At 38.1% G+C, this 18,877-nt stretch overlaps 1 protein-coding gene across 1 annotated transcript; it reads left to right on the top strand.

The window, feature by feature from the left end:
• Positions 1-13,945: 13,945 nt before the first annotated feature.
• Positions 13,946-17,674, top strand: LOC147511749 (AmmeMemoRadiSam system protein B). The gene is made up of 8 exons (XM_086603416.1): positions 13,946-14,259; positions 14,336-14,420; positions 14,509-14,577; positions 14,758-14,870; positions 15,820-15,931; positions 16,007-16,150; positions 17,132-17,306; positions 17,388-17,674. The coding sequence occupies exons 1-8, from the start codon at positions 14,202-14,204 to the stop codon at positions 17,511-17,513; spliced, it is 882 nt and encodes a 293-aa protein (XP_086459542.1). The 5' UTR covers positions 13,946-14,201; the 3' UTR covers positions 17,514-17,674.
• Positions 17,675-18,877: the final 1,203 nt, after the last annotated feature.

The following is an 18,877-nucleotide window of genomic DNA, read 5'->3' as shown; positions in this document are numbered from 1 at the left end:
TTTCTCTGTAGTATCTCTTAGATATCTTAATATTCACTTCACGGCTTCCCAATGTTGCTTGCCAGGATTAGACATAAATCTACTGACAACTCCCACTGCTTGGGCTATATCCGGACGCGTGCAAACCATGACATACATAAGACTTCCAATGGCAGAGGCGTATGGTACCTTAGCCATGAAGTTGCTTTCCTCAACAATCTTGGGAGAGTGTTCCTTAGACAACTTGAAGTGGGCTGCCAAAGGTGTGCAAACTAGTTTCGCACCACCCATGTTGAACCTTTTCAATACTTTCTCAACATACTCAGTCTGAGACAACTCCAGAATACCTTTCTGCCTATCTCTTATGATCCTCATCCCTAGAATCTATTTTGCTGCACCCAAGTCCTTCATAGAGAACTCACTTGCCAACTTCTCTTTCAATCTCCCAAGTTCTGACATATCAGAACTCGCTACTAACATATCATCAACATATAGCAATAGGATGATGTAGCTGGAGTCGAACCTCTTGAAGTAGCAACAATGGTCAGCGTTGCACTTATAGTAGTCATTTCCTTGCATGAAGTTATCAAACTTCTGTACCCACGCCTAGGGCTTGTTTCAAACCATACAAGCTTTTTACGAGCCCGCATACCATATTCTCTTTACCCTTCTTGATGAAACCCTCCGGTTCTTTGCATGTAAATTTCCTCAATTAGGTCACCATGGAGGAAGACGGTTTTAACATCCAACCTTTCAAGATACAAATCTTCATTTGCAACAATACTCAACACCTAACCGAATAGTATTCGGTTTCACCACCGGGAGAATATCTTTGTGATGTCGGCGCCGCTTTTCGCTGAAAACCCTTGACTCTCGGCCTCGCTTTGTATCTCACGGGAACCATCATGTTCCTCTTTGACTCTAAACACCCATTTGTTCTGTAGAGCCTTCTTGCCCATGGGTAGTTTGGCTAACTCCTACGTGCCATTAGAGATTAGGGACTTTATCTCATCTTGCATAGCAAGCTCCCACTTGCTTGTATCACTCACCTCCAATGCTTCATCATAGCATTGAGGCTCGCCACCATCAGTAAGTAGCAAGTAATTCACATAGGTGGAGGACAGATATCTTGTACTCGGTACATGTGGCCTGGATGTCTTCCTTGGGGCACGAGGTGGAGATGGACTCGGTGGTGTAGTATCCTCATTATTCTCTGAGTCACTACTGTCATCCTCTGACTGTGGGGCTCCCACTATACCACAACTTACATCGAAGTCTTCCAACTTAACATACTCTGTGCCGCTCTCTATACCCGATTCCTTGGTTTGTACTTCATCTTTGTCCTTGTACATCACCTTCTCATTAAACACAACATCTCTACTACAAATGATTTTCCGATTTTGATCATCCCAAAAGCGATACCCAAAATCATCCCTGTCATAGCCAATGAAGGTGCACTTTAGTGACTTAGCATCAAGCTTGCTTCTAGCTTGGCACTAATGTGGACATAGGACACACAACCAAATACCTTCAAATGGGAAAGGTTCACATCCTTTCCGCTCCACACTTCCTCTGGAATCTTAAAGTCCAAAGGTACTGATGGTCCTCTATTGATCGGGGTAAGTGGCGTTGCTAACACTTTCTACGCCCGAATCGGCTTGGGCAAGCCTGCTAGTGTACGCATACACCTAGCTCTCTCTGTCGGTGTTCTATTCATTCGCTCTGCAACCCCATTATGCTGAGATGTCCCTAGCAAAGTCGTTTCCATCTTGATGCCATTATCAACACAGTAGTTCTTAAAACCTGAATCCTCATACTCTCCACCGTTGTCGGATCTCAGCTTCTTTACTTTCAAGTTTGTCTCATTCTCAACTATGGCCTTCCAAGTCTTGAACACTTCAAATACTTCTGACTTGTGTCTCAAGAAATAGACCCACACCTTCCTAGTATGGTCATCAATGAAAGTCATAAAATATAACTTTCCACCAAGTGAAGAGACATTTGCTGGCCCCCAGACATCTGTATGAATCAACTCAAGCCTTCTAGCTTTGAGTCGACCCGTTCTCTCGAAAACTCACCCGCTTCGCTTTCCAAATACGCAGTTCTCACGTCAAGTCAATTTTAAATTTTGTAACTTTGGGAGTTTACCGTAAGAGTGAAGGATTTTCATTCCTTTTCACTCATGTGACCAAGTCTGCGGTGCCAAACATTGGATCCTTTTTGCCATGTACCCACGACAATCGACTCACACCCATGTGTAGTCATGTAAAGAGTACCATCTTTCTTACCATTTGCAACAATCATTGAACCGCCCGAGACCTTCCAAGTGCTTCTTGGTGAAGATCGTAACAAATCTTTCACTTGCCAATTGCCCCACGAAATCAAATTCTTCCTCAAATCGAAATTAATGCGGCGTTATGTCACCCCGAATTTCTGCATTGAAAAACATTATTTGTCCCCGACTCTTCGATATCCGGTGTGACGACTCTCCACTCCCAAAACCCATAAACAGGTTTTTTAAAATATGCGGATAATTAAAACCAATAAAAATTTTAACTTAAACAAGTCATCTTCATTACCAAAACAATTTACAAATGAAAATGCAAATAACCTTATCTTAGCGAAAATCTATATCACCTCGAGGGAAAACAAAACTTATCCGAGATGAATGCTAACGCTTAAACCACAAGCAAAGAACCAATCTTCTTCATCACTAAACTGTCAAGACTTATCAACTATGTTCATTTAATGAACACACCCGATAAGCAAACATGCAAATCGGGTCAGCATTATAAACAATGCTGGTGTGAGTAGCCCTAAAAACAACATATACTTATACAAATATAAACACAATCCACAAGGCAGTTAGTTCCTCCACCGAGGCCTTAACTTTCAACGACAAATACAACATCCTTAAAAATAATAATTAAAGGGTGTAGTTCCTCCACTGAGGCGCCTTAACTTCCCACTAACCACACAACAAACTATACACATAATAAATAAGGTATGTAGTTCCTCCATCGAGGCGTCTTAGGTTCAACTAAACAAATAACCAAACAAACATATTATATACGTACCTCATTTCATGCTCAATCACAGAGTGGGTCGTCTCTTGCCCAAGTAATTAGTTTGACCCACCCTTCTGCAAAACCATATATAATCATCTATCTACATATACATCATTAACAAACATATTACCATAATTATATTAATTAAGGTTTTCTTTGCGTGTCCCTAAAATCACGTCGTATCTATGTCTTACCTCACATCGCTACCCAACGCCCGAATATGTACATCCACATGCCTCCCCTTTATATAATGAACCACTCCGTGCGTAACCACCCCGGGATGCCGCGACACCGTAAATCCTCACACGGAAGCAATTATATAAGTAATGCCACTATTCGGCATAAAATGGGCATCATCGTTCTATTTTGCGAGCGGAATAATCAAGCCACTATTCGCTCGCCGGAGGGTCATTCACTTTCTTGAACGCTAGAAGGGCCGCCGAAGGCCATTCGGATTAACTGAACGCCGGAGGGGCGCCGAAGGCCATTGCGAAGCGCCGGAAGGGCCAATCACATGAGTTTGGTGGTAGTGGGGTTCTAGGATTTTTCGTTCGTAATTTATTGGTGTCATACATTAATGACTCATAAACATTTCTACTATATCACGTGCTTGGTCAATTACCTTATTGCACTAATCCATAATATCTAGAAACATCTCAATTATATCTCATAGTCACTTTCATTCTTTTTCGTGCCAATATATTATTGCACTACACCACACTTCCGGGCAAATATTCACCAATACTATATTAGCATCTCACATATAAAATAATGGAGTGTATATACGTTTTTCTCCAAGATATTGCATTAATATAAATATCCCAAAGATATTATCTCATGTCACAATGCTTCAACGTATCACATACATTTTATTATAGCATTATTAGGAATATAATATCTCCTAATATCTCAATATCGTCGCGTGTCAAAAAAACACAACATCAAGGTCAAATCTTTCTTAGATAATGACCACCAAATTATACCACTTCCCGGCATTTTATTACTATATGTGTCCATATAATATACACATAAAACGTAGCATAAATAAACAGTCCACAATCCACAATCAAAGCCCAATATATATATGATTTACACACTACTCACGTCAAATCTAAATTAGATAATGACCAACCAAGTTATATAATATCGACAATATTTTATATAATCAAATATGTGAAAAACTAGAAAAGTCAACATTCCACAGTCAAAGTCAACGGTCAAAGGTCAACGGTCAAAGTCAACATGTCATGGTCAAAGTCAAAGTCAACATGGCCTGGTCAAAGTCAACATATCATGGTCAAAGTCAAATTGTAGTTTTCGTGTTCGACAAGTCCAGGGTCATAGCCTTTACTTTGGCTTATGGGCTGTCATGACCAAGGTCATAGTTTGGACTTAACCGCCAACCCAAACCTTAGAACCGAAAGTCTAAACATTTAAAGACCCAATTAGATCTATTCTAAGTCCAATGGGTGGCCCCAAACAATATTATGGAAAAAAACAAAACCGCCCAACACACTAATCAAACCGCCCAAGAAAACTAGTCATTTTTTGGCCCAACCACTAAAATTAGATTTCGGCCCACATAAAACTAAAACTGAAATTTCTGAGTTTCCTCCATCGAAATTTCGGCCAAGCCACTAAAACATTTCGGCCCAACCACTTAAACTAGCTAAGCCCAAGAGAGGCCAGGCCAGCCCAAGCCCAGCCGGTCATCTCCTTCCTCCAGCAGTTCTCCTCCTCCACCACCACCAAAAATCCGGCCACCACTAACCTCCACACAACCACCCCATTAAACTAGGCGGTTTTACTCCAAATGAAAAACCCACTAACATTAACAGAGGCAACAATCTCAAAAGATAAAAAAAAAAACCAAACTTCACCAATCTAGATCTACAAATTTGGTTGCCATTTAAAGCTTGCTCCAAGCTCCAATCGATGACCCCTCAACCGCCATTCATCAAACCCCAAACAACAATAACCAAAATCGTTCAAAACAATGAAAAATCAAGACAAAAAACGATCGTTCAAGAATACAAGAAAACGTTAGAAGCCATTAAAAGCTTCCCTCAAAGCTTTGGCGGCTCGATCCATTCACCAACAACCAACCTCCAAAGACTCACTCAAACCCCCACTCATCCATTCTCACCCAACCAAGACAACCCCAATCCAAAAACAGCCCAACCGGCCAGTGCGATTATCAAGGTTTGGTCCCCCGGATCCGACCGCCATTTGGCGTCCTTGAAGTTCAAACCAAACAACACAACAATAACCCATTCAAGCCGACAAATTTTAAAACACACAAAGCGGACGGTCGGCGCCATTAGCGTGCGTGGGAGTTTCAAGCTTCCGGCTTTAGCGGTTCAAAAAACCAATTTTTACCAAAGTTTTGGCCGGTTTAAACTCTTAATACAAATCGAAATTAAACAAAATTTAATAAAACCAATGGCACGAAGTCCAATACAACGGATAATGAACAATATCAATACCACAGAAAACCATAAGTTGATTGAAATAGCAAAATAGCTACTCATTGTATGAGCGACTTCTACGAATTTCCGAGTCCGAGCGTCCGTGGCTCCACCCTCTAGAAATCCGGCTTTCATCTCTGCCTCCATTTTTAATATTTTATTATTCTCTTTAACCCTATTTTCTAGAAAAAGTGTTTATATACTTGGGTCCGAAACCCAAGCCCAACCTGATCTTCGGGCCCAAAACCGGGCCCACGTATCCCGAGTCCAATCAGGCCAATTTTGAAAATAAATAAATAAATAATTAATAAATATAAAAATACGTATTTAAAAATACAGGTGTTACACGTTCCTCAATAACCATGACGAACCATTCATCTTGACATGCACGTCACCCTTGCCGACAATGTCACAAGGTTGGTCATCGCCTAGAAAGACCGTTCCAAGGTCACCTTCGGTGTAGTTCTCAAAGAACTCTCGATGTGAGATAGCATGGAAAGATGCGCCAGAATCAAGTACCCAAGACTCCTTCTTTTGCTCCATCGAACATATCAAGGCATCATCTACCATCTCAACAACATTAGCTTATTGATTCTTTTTCTTGTTCTTATTAATGTTGTTGTTGTTTCTTGGTGCCGGGCAATTGGGACTATAGTGGCCAGGCCTACCACAGTTGTAGCATACAACTTCACATAAGTCTCGAGGTTTGTGTTCAACGCTTTGCAATTGGGGGGCTTGAGATTTCGATCTCCCCCTCCACTTTTTCTTACTGCGACTCATGTTTGACTTTCTTCCCCTACTTTCAGTGCTCAATGCCGACCCTGAAATTGACCCCGAATATGACAAACAATCCTGTCTCCGGATTTCCTCGGTTAGTACCATACTAACAACATGCTCAAACTTCAACTTGGTCATTCCCGCAGAGCCACTAATAGCCGCCATAGTCGCCTTCCAACTTGGAGGCAATTTCCCAAGTATCGTCAAAGCTAGCACCTCATCACTAAATGTATTCTCAACCGACTCCAATTGGTCTTTAGTTTGGTTGAATTCATTTAGGTGATCCTTGAAGGAGGTCCCCTCCGACATTCTTATACTAAATAGCTTGGTGATCAAATAGACTTTGCTCGCGGCCAAGGGTTGTTCATACATCGTAGTAAATGCCTCCATGAGAGACTTCGCCGTCTTCTCGATTTTAATATTGAAGGCTACCAACTTCGAGAGACTCAATCGGATTGTGGATTGTGGACAATGCCTTTCTATCTTGCAAATCCCATTTGTCTTGCAGAATCTCATCGGGCTTCTCACTTATCAATATTTCCATCAAATCCTTTTGATAGAGTACGTCCTCGATTTGCATCTTCTAATAGCCGAAGTTTGTTCGTCAAACTTCTCTATCTTGTAGCTTTCCTTTTCGGTTGTCATGACTTCCACTTGAACCAACACAACGGTGGAGTATCTCTCAGAGGAATTTCTTCAAACACCTAACTCTCAATGCTAAAGGTGGAGTCTTTCCTCACACACCTTGTTCCAATAATTCAAAACCGTGCTCTGATACCACTTGTTGGGCGATTTCACTAGAAAGTCACACCTCAATCTAGCTACTTTCTATCCCCAAATGATTTCAACTTGGATATCACACCAAGGAAATCACCCACCCAAGACTTTGGTAGTTATCACAACAAACTCAAACAAGCAAAGACACTAATTTATCATCACCCATAACAAGCAAATAATAAATAAGGAAGTAAATAATGTAAAGAGACACAAAAATTTAGGTGGTTCAGTAAATATTACCTACATCCACACAAGAGCCGAGTTTCCTTTATAGTAAAGATTGGAGAGTTTACAAGAGGTAACAAGAATCAAGAACAAAAGGCCTCACTCAAACCCTAGCTCAATAGAGCTCCCACAATACCCAAGAAATGAATCTCTCAAAGTTGTCTCAAAACCCTATTCTATTTCCTTTATATAGGTACACATAGAAAAAGGTGAGAAAATGGGCTTTGGGCAATGAAAATTTCGGAAGGCATGAGCGCGGGTCGCGCCTCGGCCAAGGCTAATCTGAGCGCGGGTCGTGCCTCCTCCAAAGCCAACCAAGGCGCGGGTCGCGCTCCCCTCTCCAAGCAGAAAAATCGTGAACGCGGCATACGGACACCGGAGGAAAGCTCGACGGTTCCACAACCCAACAGAGTATTCAATGAGCTATAGCTTTGGTGTTTTTATTTTCTAATACCATTTTCGCATAAAAGTGTTACAACTCCTGTAAAAACTTGATGATCTCTTCCAGTCGAGGAGTATCCAAAAGGCAGATGCAGAGGGGTGTTTTGTCCAATTCTCAAAGTTTTAAACAAGGAAAAAGAGGCAGTAATTTTTTTACAGCGTAATTGGTCACTGTTTTGACGTGGTATGCGGTGAGAATCTCTGTTGCTAGCATGGAATTTAATAGCTGATGAATTCGTGCAAGGAGTATTGCACGCTTGGAACCGTCCATTGGTTGGTCATCTTTTCCACCATTGGTATTACCCCTACTACTTGATCCATGATCAACTAGGAAAGATAGATGTTCCTGCTGCTCTTCAAGGGTTAAATCAGCAATCTTTAAAGTGTCTACCGGTTTCCATGCTACTTTAGAAATCACCTCACAGCAAACTGCACTTGGATTATAGGCATTACTGACATGTGTTCAGAAGAAAATCTGAACAAACAAGATCCAAAAAATCTTGTCCATAACATGTTTCTCGTGCTTATCAGCATCCGAAAATATCTTATCACAGCAACTAACACATCCAGAAATCCCACTTCTTATACGTTTTAGCAAAAGCCAAAGCGTCGGATAGAATATCACATACAAAATCATCATTTAAAGAACTGAAATGATCGAGACGTAAGGTCAGTTATACTCACTTTAAGATAACTCGTCAATGAAATAAGCATTGACCTTCAAAGTTTTCCACCAGCATTCAAAGTTTTCCACCAGAGAATTATCTTGTCCTTTTTGCACCTCTCAATAAGTTTATAAAGTTCATATTTGACACTACAAATAATCCCCGTTCATCACGAATTTCCAACAGATCTTTAGCGGGAACAAAAGGGTTTGGAATCGAGAGTGGACATTCTCATACTTGAATAGCTGCATTATAATCTTGAACGTCTTTAGAAACAGAGTTGAGTAAATATGCGAGTAAGAAAGCGAACTCTATTGCACTAGGAGCAAGTTGAACTGATATCCTTGCTGCTTCAATTGCGTCACCAACATATCACGTAGATGGATATAAGGGGTTGTGGGGGGTTGCACCCTGAGAAAACTCGCCTAAAAATCTTTAAAGATCTCACACCCCAAATTATTTGAGCAAACTTCCACTACCGCATTCACAACTATAGTGAAAATATAATAATAAAAAAAAAATAGTATGAAAAAAATAGACTAATAAAAAAAAATTCCAATAAGCCAACATTTTTTTTTGTACTTCTCATTTTTGCCCTTACAAAATTATCATTTATCATTTATTTATTTTGAGTCCAAAACAATTAAAGATGGACAAATTTATAATTTATTTATTTTGAGTCCAAAACCATTAAAGACTGACAAATGTGTCTTTGAATGTTTGATGGGTTAATGAGACTAAAACAAACCGCCAAAAGCCCAAAGCCAACCGGTCAGTTTATATAATTCTAATCACCCGTAAAAACCCGTAAACTCTCACTCTTTTCTTTCACTCTCAATTCTTAAACAAGTGTCAGACCTCAACCCAAAAAAAAATATAAAAAACAAAAAACAAATTCAGAAAGGACTGCGGCACAACTTGTTGTTCTTTCTTTCATTCTCAATTTTTAAGCAAGCGTCAGACCTCAACCAAACAAAAAAAATAATAAAAAAAAAATTTAGAAAGGACTTGCGGCGCAACTTGTTGCACGCATATCCTAATTATTTGTAAAACTCGTTATCATTATCAATAAAATTTCCACATTAAAAAAAAAAAAAAAAAAAAAAAAAAAAACAAACAAACAAAACAAAAAAAAAAAAAACAAAAAAAAAACACACACACACACACACACACACACACACACACAACACAACAACAACAACAACAACAACGACACAAAGTAATTTTTTACTTTTAATGTTAATCTTGTATAGTTTTGTTTTGTACATATGATAGTATAATTATATAAACTTATAATATTATAGGAAGTTAACAATTTGTTGAATTGTAATAGACTTATGGACTAGATTGTGTAGATATATATAGATATAGTAGTATCAATTAATGGTTTAAGTGCTTAAGTAGTTAACTTCATCAGTCCATATTAAATTATTTGTAGTCAACACACTCTAGTTTTTGAATTAAAATATATACATAATTTTGTTGATCTTTATTGTTTAAACCTTTTGATAAAAAAAAAAAAAAAAAAAAAAAAAAAATTGCATATATATATATTGGGTGGGGTGGGGTGTGCACATAATCTCGCACCCTTGACTTAGAATCCTGGCTCCATCCCTGATCAAGGAGCAATGCCTCTCTCCTTTGTAGTTGTTGCTCCTCATGAGCACATGTAAGAGTTATCCATGCTTTCAGACGATAAAGATAAGTCTAGTTTATGTGAACTAAACACGATTCTCTTATGAGTTTCAAAACGTCAAGGTGTTTACTGTTTTTTGAAAGGTAAATAACTTGATGGGCAACTTTCTTGATGATTGATGGTGTGGTATCAGTTGATTCAACTACAGTGGTGGTGTTTAGTGGAGAAGGAGATGTAGGTTGTGTTGGGTAGTTTAGGTGGGAAGTATTATGTTTCTTGTTCTCCATTACATCAATTAATGCGTTGAAGGTTTTTCTTGGGCATGTTGAAGCAGAAACGAAGAATGATTGAGGATATAAAATTTTTCTTGAAATGACAGAAGTAACTAGAGAAAAGTATTAGCAAAAGGTAGAAGAGACGAGTGAGAGATAGAGGGAGAGAGTTTGTTATAATACGGTTTGGCAATTGGCTGAGTATGTTTTGTTACATGGGAATGACAACTGTTTTCTTGAAATCTCTTTCATTTATTTGAATAGTTTGTGTTATTGTTTTTCAGTATGAAGCAGATTTCCCTTTTTCCCTTACAGGCAACCAACCAGTATTTGTTATGACCCCTGTTTTCACTCGAGCTCATTTGTATACTTCAATTTGTACCATTTTTTTTTGGGTTCTTACCGTACCATTTTATATATACCTTAGGAATTTTGTTAAATTCTATGTTAGTGGTGATGCCAAAAGAGTTGTGACATTAAGAGATAGAGAGATACCAAAAAGAAGAACAAAGATTGATTAATTGATAGAGATTGAGTTGGTTAGAGATTGATTAGGGTTAGAGAGAGTTGTTGTTCTCTACCCAAAGTTATATATGTATAGTTGTATACTAACCTACCTTGGGTGTGAAGTAACCCAAAACATGAGAATAGAAACTACTATATACGGATGAGTTTGACTTATAGTCCACACTTATAGAAACGTGGGACTTTACATATGTCAACTACTCAAACCAAGGGCAAACAAGGGGCGGACATCCTTATATTCTAATACTCCCCCTCAAGCTGTAATACCACAAACTATGTAAATTACAGCTTAAATTGCAGAAAGAAAATATAAGAATACATATCCCCCTTTCCTAGAGAACTGTTTTTAGTTGAAGAGTTGTCGGTGTAGGTAATGGCCTAACCTGAATATTGAAGTTGTACCACAAGCACAAACTGAAAACATAACACCCCACATGTTTGATGAAGACGTAGTGCAGTGATGATGTGACTGCAACCTGAGGGATTAATAGAAAGCTCGTGCTTTTCAGCCAAAGAGCTCAACAAGAGATAGTAAGAGTCAATGAAACACCTAAGTACCGGGCACCACCGCGGCATAAAATGAATCAAAACTTGAAAAGTTGAACCATCAACAACAGCAGTATATAATAAGCTCCTCAATAAGAAGGCTAAAACATAAAGTCGGTGAAACATCATAGAACTCAAAACCATGACATTAAAGGGAGTCAAACCCTTACAAATGAAAGAACTTATCAACCAACCAATAATCAGGAATTCTACCAAATCCTATTAGTGAATACGGAATGCTGGACCTGAGTACCTGAAGTGTGGGGGCACGCGTGCCATCGGATTAGAACTAGTTGGTTGAATTTTGTGAACAGTGACGATAAACAAGAATGGTGAACATTGACGATGAACAGTACCCCCAAGAGCATAAAACGAATAGAATCAACGAGAACACTACCAGATCTGCTCGCCGAAAAAGAAAATCTCCAACAGAGAAAGAAAAGACTAGATCAATGAACATCAGCAGAAATGAGCTTTTTCATACAGATGAGTGCAGCCTATGATTCGAAACAGAAGAACTTCTTCTTGTGAAATATATTGAAACTTAAATTGAATATTGAAAATTGAAAAAGAATTGATTTGGATTTTTATTGGATATTGATTTTGAAAGATTTCTCTTCTAGCATACCACTAAACTTTGATTTGAACCTGACGCTCTGATACCTATTAGAATATGAGGGCGTGCACCCCTTGTTTGCTCTTGGTTTGAAGGCATGCGCCCCCTATACGTAGTTGACATATGTAAAGTCCCACGTTTCCATAAGTGTGGACTATAAGTCAAACCCATCCATATCTAGTAGTTTCTATTCTCATATTTTGGGTTACTCACACCCAAGATAGATTAATATAAATATGTAACTCTAGGTAGAGAACAACAACTCTCTCTAACCATAATCAATCTATAACCAACTCAATCTCTATTAATTAATCAATCTCGTTTCTTTTTTTTGTATCTCTCCATCTCTCAATGTCACAACTCGCCTAGCATCACCACTAACATATATGGAATTTAATATGAACGGAGAGATACCGAAAAGAATAACATAGATTGATTAATTGATAGAGATTGAGTTGGTTAGAGATTGATTAGGGTTAGAGAGAGATGTTGTTCTCTACCCAGAGTTATATATTTATATTAACCTATTTTTAGTGTGAAGTAATCCAAAATATGGGAATGGAAACTACTAAATACGGATGAATTTGACTTATAGTCCACACTTATGAAAACGTGGGACTTTACATATGTAACTACGTATAGGGGGCGCACGCTCTCAAACCAAGAGCAAACAAGGGGCGCATGCCCTCATAAATCTAACACAACATAACATAAACATGGTACCTTTTAACATGGCAAGCCAGTGGCCACCACTACTCGATCACATTGACATGATGTACATCCTACATAACTTGCTCTGTAACTTCAAGAGTAACATACTTATCAACTCCAGCTTCTCAGTCCAAAAGTTAGGGTTGCAACATGAAGAGTGAGTCCCAGTTCATGACAATGGGACTCAAGGAACGTCTGGCCTAGCTAGACACCATCGAATGCCAAATCATAATGCAAATTCCATATTGTCGACATTATGACACAGGGAAAGATCCTCCATAGCTTTAGTTTCTCTGATTTCTTCATAGTTATGCTGTCACACGTCCTTGGTTCTAGAGCCATACCTGAAAAATCGACGGAAATCTCGTTTAAAGTGTTCACAAAACCTTACTTTGTTTACAAGGTCTTTTCCAAATATCACATCCATGATGAGCACTTGTAAAGTGAAATCTTGTTTGGGCCGGCAATACACCTTTTTTTAAAGGCAGAGATACTTTTGGTGAAAAATAAGTCCCTTTTTCTTAATTGACAAAGTATTTATGTAACACTCCACCTAAGAGCATCTCTAGGTTATCGGGTCATTCTTCAAATTTGAAGAAAATGGCCGGAATTGAATTTCAACTTAGGTGGTTGCGATTAGGTCGTGATAACCCACCTAAATTGATTCTTGCAGGTTTGGATAAATTATGGGTATTTTTGTTTATCTGAAATGTCGTAGCAGGGTCATCTATGTATAAATTTGTTATCATATTTTGTGGTAGCATTCTTCAAATTTGAAGAGTATGCTACCACCACCTAGAGATGCTCTAAATTACTTAATTGATGTGCAATAAATTATGGGTATGTATCTGAAATGTTATGTATAAACTTATTTATTCTTTTTAATATACATCAATAAGATGTTTCTAATTGTGTGGTTTTGTTGAGTATTTATAAGCGAAATGCTCCCTCACTTATCATTCACCCTCAGTTGATCTGACCTAACAACAAGGATGGCCAGTGAGAAGGTTGTCGCACCGTTGCTGATATCTTTAGTACTGTTCTCATTTGTGTCTACAACAGTAGCAGCATCATTAGCACCAACACCAAATCCAGAGCTTACTGCTAATCCACAAGATGAGCAAAGTTTAATCTATTGTCTCGATAATGAGGCCCGGTCTAAATGTTGCTATGACAGGTGTATCCGTAGTTGGAAAGAAAGAAATCTTGATTTTCCACCTAAGGTCGGCTATGAAAGATGCTTTAGAAGATGTAAAACTGATGGGCCTGTTCTCTCTAATGGCTACTAAAAGGCCCATGAATTAGGTGTATCAAGTTTTGATGTACCTGAAAATGGCAGAATAAAAAAAAAACAAGTGGAGTGTAAAGTGAGAGATGCTTCATCATGTTTATATAAACTCACTCTTTGTTGCTCTCTCTTTATAATAATAGCTCAAAAAGATTCGTTTTTGCATCTTCAAAATTAAAGATTAGATTTTTATTTAATTTTTTTTAAATGGAGACAGTAATAATAAGAAATGCTTCTCATGCTGGATCATGGTACTCTGATGATCGTAAGTTCAATTTCATTTATTATTAAATTAATTTGGTTTTTTGTTTAAAATATTATAATCATTTCCAAAACTTTAGCGAACAAACTGGAAGAAGAACTTGAGGGATGGCTGGGAGATACTGGTTTGACTAAATCGGCTGATGTAAGAGGTGTAATTGCCCCGTAAGTTTTTGTCCACACAATCTTCTTCGGTGATCACTTTTGTAAAAGATGTTTCTTTCTTATGGTGTTTTTTGTGGATTTATTACAGGCATGCTGGTTACTCATACTCTGGGCGTGCTGCTGCCTTTGCATTTGGTAATATTGATCCAACAAATATGTGAGTTTTGTTGCTTGGTTATCTCACTGAGGCATTATAATCATAATCATGTTTGTTTTCTTGTTTGGAATTTGGATATAGTCTGTGCAAGACGTGCATATTTGTTAAGTTAGCTACCCAAATTGTCTATCCAGCCATTGTGTATGCAAGTTACTAATACGTGACGAATACACATTGCAGTTCACGTGTATTCCTTCTTGGCCCGTCTCATCATTATTATACTTCCAAATGTGCTCTATCAAATGCCACAGTTTACAAGACACCTCTGGGAGATTTGCCCATCGACTTGGAAGGTAATGTAGTTTCAGTTTCGTATGCAGGATGAGAATCTACGTGGTTTATTTTTGTCTGAGCTTCATAAACAACATCAATATTGTCTGATAGATGAGACCTCCATATTTTGGCCCGATATTTACATATCAAGGCATATTAGTGGGAAAAATTGGTGGATATATATCTGAATACTGGTATCGCACTTCTGACTTTGCAATATATATTCCCACTCTGTCCATATAGCGGGATGTTTACATTATACTAGTGCGATGTGTGATGGTTTTGATATGGACATCTCTATATCTAGCACCGACGTACCATATCTCGGAATTATTCCTTAGTTACTTCGACTTTCATGTGTTGGTTGCATCTAAACAAAATGAATGATAGTATGGTACTGATTCACACCAAAAACAAGAGTTCGAAGTTTCTCTTAAAGTGTCAATAATGCCATGAATCAGCTGTATAGATCAGGATTGAAATGGGCAGAAGCAAACCTTTAGTAGTGCATGTGCTTGTTAGAAATTCCCCAGTAAATGATGCCGAAAATTCTCCTTGGGATCTTGATATTTGCCAATGGTACCTAAGTATATTACCAGTCTTTTCTCCATCTTTCAAATCTAACGAAGTGCACCAACCATGAAATGCTTTAGAAATTAGCAGAAAATCTGAATTGGTTATATGAAATTGAGTTAAGCAACAATAACATATCACGTAGTTCTCAAGTGCAAGTGCTGCTATCAATGCAATTGGAAACAATTCAAGTTAATATATAAAGATATTTAATTACCATCTATGTTTAATGACTCCAGTAACCAGTATGAAATGATTCTTTCCAATATAGTTCTTTGTCCTGCTATGTGCTGATGATATTGAATCATTTTTTCCTGTTTTCGTATGTGCTAAATGTCTCTTTCTTCTTCAAGTTGAACAAAATCTTATTATTTATATTTTTTCTGGTCTACCCAGCCAATAACGAATTACTGGCAACTGGAAAGTTTGAAGTAATGGATCTTCGAGTCGACGAAGCAGAACATAGCATGGAAATGCACTTGCCATATCTTGTCAAAGTATTTCATGGGTAATCACAATGTACATCAAGCTTTCTCTTAGTAGTTATTCTTCACAGAGACTAACTGAAGATTTTCTAATACAGTTATCCAGTGAAGATTGTTCCTATTTTAGTTGGTGCTCTTAATTCACAAAATGAAGCTATGTATGGCCAACTGCTAGCTAAATATGTTGATGACCCAAAGAATTTCTTTTCTGTATCGTCAGACTTCTGCCATTGGGGATCTCGGTATGCTTTACTAACTAAAACATTGTTAACCTTAGCATCCTTCAACTCTCTTTTGATTGTCTGTCTCATTTCTTTCTTAATATATGAAGCTTACCTTATTCCCTAAATTACAGGTCCATAGTTTGTGTCTTTACATTGTAAGCCTGTAAGGAGTATGAGAAATAATGATCTTGAAGGACCTAGTACCACCATGTAGTTATTCATTGTAATTTTGCTAAGTAACATAGGCACTTCATATTTTTTTTAAATCCATGTCGGACACACAGACACGTCAACACGTTGTGCATCGGTTTCAAACCAGGGTTCTTCTATACCCTAAAAGACTAAGAAAACAGTCTATTAACCACTTTCATAATTATTTATTTGTAAGAATGTAAGGCCTTGAGACCAAGAATTACTTGTGTAACTAAAGAATAGTAAACGTTTCCTTTTTTAATTAGCTGTATCCCTCTGTCCTACTTCATATAGTCGCCGTGCCGGATACCGGACACATGTATCTGTGTCAATGTGACTTAGTAATTTTGGTTTTACGAGAAGTTCTGGCAAAAGGGAGTTTCATAGTCACCACTAATTGAAGGAATATAGTGTTAAGAATACACACATGTACACATATGTATTTGATGGTGTACATGTGTAGTATACAACCTAGTGATTTGTTTCTATTTATACCTTGCTTGTATCCCAAGGATATATATATATATACCTATTATTAGATTTTTTTTTCAATTTTTTGACATGTTGTAACTATTGGAAATAAACTTTTTGAATCCTTAGTTGTAAGTTGTAAGAGAGAGGTTCTTCAAAAGGAAGTGTGAATCTGTTTATATAGGAAATTGAAATGCTTATGTCACTCTGATATTTATTGGCGTTGTCTCATCTAATGATGTTTCAAGAGTTAGGGTCCACGACTTGGATGATTCACCAATGAAATATGTATTGCCTTGAATGCTTCAGATGATTGAATGTCTATTTCTAAGCCAGGTTTAACTACACGCACTATGAAAAGAGACATGGAGCCATATACAAGTCAATCGAAGCCTTGGATCGTATGGGCATGGATATCATTGAGACTGGAGATGCGGATGCTTTCAAAAAGTACCTCTCAGAGTTCGAAAATACCATCTGTGGGCGCCACCCCATCGGTGTTTTTCTCCATGTAAGTAAAGGATTCTCATTTATCACTAAAGATTTGGTAACGGTATGACGTTTCTGATTCTTTGATTGGTTGTTACATCAGATGCTGAGAAACTGCTCCACGAAAGTAAAGATTAATTTTCTACGGTATGAACAGTCAAGCCAATGCAAATCCACGAGAGACAGCAGTGTGAGTTATGCATCTGCAGCGGCCAAGGTGGATCATTGAAGCTGTAGGAATCAAAATTCTCAGATATAGTGAAGTGGATAGGCGTTTCAGCCTAACTCGTGTAGTTCCCTTATACAATTTAACCGAAATGCTTGTCCTTTGTCTCAAAAACGTGGTCCTGTTTACAAATTTCAATAAAATATCAAAATGAAATTACTCCCTATATTTGTCTTGGCGATCTTTTTTTAACATGGGTGACTCTTGTAGAAAAGAAATAAAAGGAGAATGAATTAATGAATATTGTACAGGCGTGAGTGATGGGAGCTAAATTACTATGAAAAAGTTGAGATTTTATTGGAATACAAGATTAGATCATTCTCTATAAACCTATGTTTAATGGAGTAGGATTTTTTTTCTTTTTTTTTAAATGTACGGGATCTAAGTGAACAAATAATGGTTCTGCCTACGGTTCTGGTCATCAGATCTTTCATACATAATTTTTTGAAGACATGAATAACAATCCTTGATGTATTCCACACACAGGCACACAATCACACGCAGAGCAATGAAGATTTGCTTATGATCCTTGGACAGCTTCAAAGCGTCCAAGAGGGTTCATGCTTCGATCTATATGTCTGTTGCAGTTTATTTTCAACATGGGACTTGCTGTTGTAAGTTAAAACTTGTACTGTTGTACATAAAGAGAGGCACAACATCTGCTAAGCCCCCTCCAAAACCGGGGCCCAGTTAGCCGTCAGTTCGTCGAAGTAGAGTTCTCTTCTTCTGAATTCTGACATGGATCAAGCGATGGCCGATGGCCATGACCCAGTAGGGCCTCCAAAAATTGTTGCTGAGCATTTCAAAAATAAATTCATGAAGGGTTCGGTTAATTATCATCACCATGCTCCATGTATCAAGTAATCCTCCTTGTCTATAGTAGGATTTCGTTACAACAACAGACAAATTGAATAGGTTCATTAGCCATTACTAATCTCGCGCATTGCTTATATTTTCTCATTAAAGTGTGACATGTAGCTCCGAAAAAAAATATAATTTGCAACATCAATCAGATATCAGAATAAAATCCTTATTTTTGTGCCGCGGAGCCATAAATAAAGACCCACAATGGGCTGGGCTACAGGCCCAGGCCACCCAACTTTAGAAGGACTACGTAAGAATTAAGACCTGACGAGATACTACGGAAGTCCTCCACTAAGGCACTAAGTAGTAAGTCAAACTGTCAGAGTACACTGTAACCTACCCCCATCGACATTTCCATGTGGTAAAATGCAGCCGATGCAGGACACAAGATGTTACCAGACAAATTAGTGGTCGTACATGAAGGAATCAAAGTACCAAAAGTTTGAACAAATTTCTTCTCACAAAATAATCGGATGAGGTCAAATTGGGTAAGACATTGCAAT

The sequence above is a fragment of the Coptis chinensis genome, chromosome 3, assembly GCF_015680905.1.
Source record: "Coptis chinensis isolate HL-2020 chromosome 3, ASM1568090v1, whole genome shotgun sequence".
Taxonomy (NCBI): Eukaryota; Viridiplantae; Streptophyta; class Magnoliopsida; order Ranunculales; family Ranunculaceae; genus Coptis; species Coptis chinensis.
This window is presented reverse-complemented; position numbering and strand designations above follow the sequence as displayed.